Genomic DNA, 3,044 nt, shown 5'->3' with positions numbered 1-3,044 from the left:
TTGGTCCGACCGCAGCAGGCTGCCAATGCGTCCATGTGGATGCGACCGCGGCAAAGCTGGTGTTCTGGCGCGCTCGCGTCCACATGGAGGCGGCCGCGGCGGTTGGCAGCATGACCGCTTGCGCTTTGCAGAGGAGGCAGCACAAAGTCCCGCTTGCAGGCCTACCTCCAAGCCTGGATTTTGTGTGTGGACGTTCTACGTGCGGAACTCGATTCTTTTGTCTTACGCCTGCGCGCGCTTCGCGTTCTGGGGCGCCGCCCCAATAGAAGATTTTGAGAGAATTGGATGAAAGTTGAAAGAATTATTTGTAAATGTGTGAAAATGATATTTTTGTTGCGCGTCCAGTTAGGAATCAGGGCTGTGAGGGTGGACGCGCAAGCCAATTTGGAGATATTTTAGCGAAATGTCGAGGATATGAAAGGTGTCGCTGGACGCGCAATAATATCATATGAGTTTCATTATAGGAAAATTGCGCGTCCACGAATCAGCCCTCATTCCTGAAGGATATATATATAGGTAATGTAAAATGTAAACTAAAGGATTATTTGAACCATTTTCATGTAATAATATTAAATGTAATAATACTAAACCTACTATAACAAAAGGTAATGTAAAATGTAAACTAAAAAATCTATTTAATGTTGGATTATCTACTGATATTCGGAAGAGTTCCTTTGGCGCTCGTGGTACTTTCCAAAAGGAACTCGAGGTAACATGTATTTTAAGGGACTTGTTTTTGCAATCAATAGATCGTATTAACTTACTTTGGATTTCGAATATGCAAAAATATTTATAACTATTTGCGGGGGCAAAACTAATGGAGTGCCGAGGATGGTGGGCTCGACGAAGAAAGGCGGTTGCTTCGCATGCGTGCGGCCTCGCTACCCCTAAGATGTGGTATACTATGGTGGAAGGAACTACATGCGTGGCGCCATCTATGGACATGCATGCGCCTGTGTACTTTGGTGGGATACAACTTGGCCAAAGGATGGGATCATCCTTTGGCCTGCATGTGGAATGTTTTCGCATTATATGTAGGGGTGAGTTGGTGCATTTTAATTTCTTGTAAAATGCGGCGCACTTTAAACAGTTTCGTTCGGCGCTGTATGCCGCCAACGAGTGCAATACCATCGCGCAGAACATTTTATAGTTTGGCTGGTTTGTGCATAGCAAATTGAATGACAGGATGCTCTGTATGGGGTTCGCGCGTGCGACGGGTCCGGATTTGTCGTTACAAACTATTGAGTTCACTAAATTTGCACCACCTTGGGTCGTTTTTTCCGTTATGTATATTTATTGTGATGAATCTCTCAACATCCTTCTAGCAGTGTCGATTCTTCGCGCTCGCTCGTGTGGTCGAGGGCGGCTGCGACGACAGTCTCGGGAGGTATCCATCGTGGTCAAAAGGTGATTCATCGTGTGTACATCGTCCGAATTCTTGTCCTAAGCTGGGCCATGGCCTGGGCCTCAGCTCCTACAAGCAACCTTGCTCGATCAACTTCACTACAAAGTGCGCTTGCATTTGGTGGTAGCGATATATCAGGCTTGGGATCGTGGGGTACGCGTTGCTCACCTGACGGGGACGCTGGTATAGGGAACGACGGGAAAATGTCCCCAGTGGTACTTCTCCGTATTTTCGTTATTTTAATATTGTCGCACTATTCAACCTGCAAGTAGAAATTGTAGTGTTTTTTGCCAATGGGTGACAAGTACTTCTACGACCTAGTACACGACATCATGCGCGATTTATATTGGATATGCTAACATCAATGCATGAAGCTGCTCACTGTACCCTCCTTGAAACTATATCGCAAAAATAATACAATAGAAACTATTATGTAATGCAAACCGTCCTACGTTGGAAAATTCAATAAACAACAACATCACAAACAATAATATAACTCAAGCAGTAGAGCTCCCGCTCGAAGCCTGTGTGGTACAGGGTTCATTCCATGCCGTGGATGTACAGTGTACGATATGCCGTATAGTCAATGTGCATTGAAACCTCAGCATGTCCATTGTGGAATCCTATTGGGTCGTACCTAACGCGATGTCACAATAAACAATTGTTCACTGACGTTCAACATATTTTGTCTTCCAAGACTACACTTGTCTGTTGAAAACACATCCTCTGTCCCACATTACTGTTAACCAATGCCTTCACACTTGTTTCGGGGTTGCAGGGTTCATATCCGGACCAAAAGTCATGTAGAAAATCATCGGGGTCTCTATAAAGTCCAAAAAACTACAGGTTGAAGTAATTTGCCATCAACCACCAAACCCGAAATTTCGCGCTCGAAATAATCGACATCGCGTAACAACCAGTCAAATAAAAGTACACATCTACTCAAATTAAAACATTTTCAAAATTACCGCAATGGAGAATCAACCCGCACGCACACCTCGAGAGCTCTCCATTGCCACGAAAGTAGAAATAATCCGTCAACTGCAACTCTTCTTCAACAAGGGAAAGTTAATGCACGGCGCCATGACCAGAGTTGCGCTCAAGCTCACCATCACGCGTCAAACATTAGCCAATTGTGACGCACGTTTCGCAGCCGTGGCACCATCAAGTCAAAGAAGGCAGGTAAGTTCGGTAAGAAGCCGCTGTACACCGCCGACGACATCCAGGACCTTGTACGCGCGGTACCAAATGACCGAAGCTCAACCATGCGAGCCATCTCAGCTGCCAATGGTGTCTCCATGGGTACACTCAGTGCACCACCTCAAGAAAGGAACCTTTCAACGACACTCGTCGCGCATGAAACCTGTCTCGTCTAGTGTGAACATGTTCAAACGCAGTGCATTTTCCTGACCCCCGAAATCTAGATCCACATTGGGACGTCGTCCACCTGGATGAGAAGTGGTTTAATGCTGACAAGGACCGCTGCAAGCATTACCTTGTCCCTGGCAGGCATTCACAGCCACGCTCATGGAAAAGCAAGCGCTTTATACCCAAGATTATGTTTCTTGCTGCTGTTGCTCGACCAAGGTTTGACAAAGCGCGGGGGTCATGTTTGAGGGGAAATTTGTCATGAGGCCGT

General features: G+C 46.0%; 1 protein-coding gene across 1 annotated transcript; it reads left to right on the top strand.

Moving 5' to 3' along the window:
* Window positions 1-2,377: 2,377 nt before the first annotated feature.
* On the top strand, window positions 2,378-2,829 carry H310_10178 (hypothetical protein; the record flags this gene model as incomplete). Its single annotated transcript, XM_008876459.1, has 4 exons — window positions 2,378-2,428; window positions 2,559-2,587; window positions 2,632-2,707; window positions 2,782-2,829. 4 exons carry the CDS (start codon window positions 2,378-2,380, stop codon window positions 2,827-2,829), a joined length of 204 nt encoding a protein of 67 aa, XP_008874681.1.
* Window positions 2,830-3,044: the final 215 nt, after the last annotated feature.

Source organism: Aphanomyces invadans (assembly GCF_000520115.1).
Source record: "Aphanomyces invadans strain NJM9701 unplaced genomic scaffold supercont1.24, whole genome shotgun sequence".
NCBI lineage: Eukaryota > Oomycota > Saprolegniomycetes > Saprolegniales > Verrucalvaceae > Aphanomyces > Aphanomyces invadans.
This window is presented reverse-complemented; position numbering and strand designations above follow the sequence as displayed.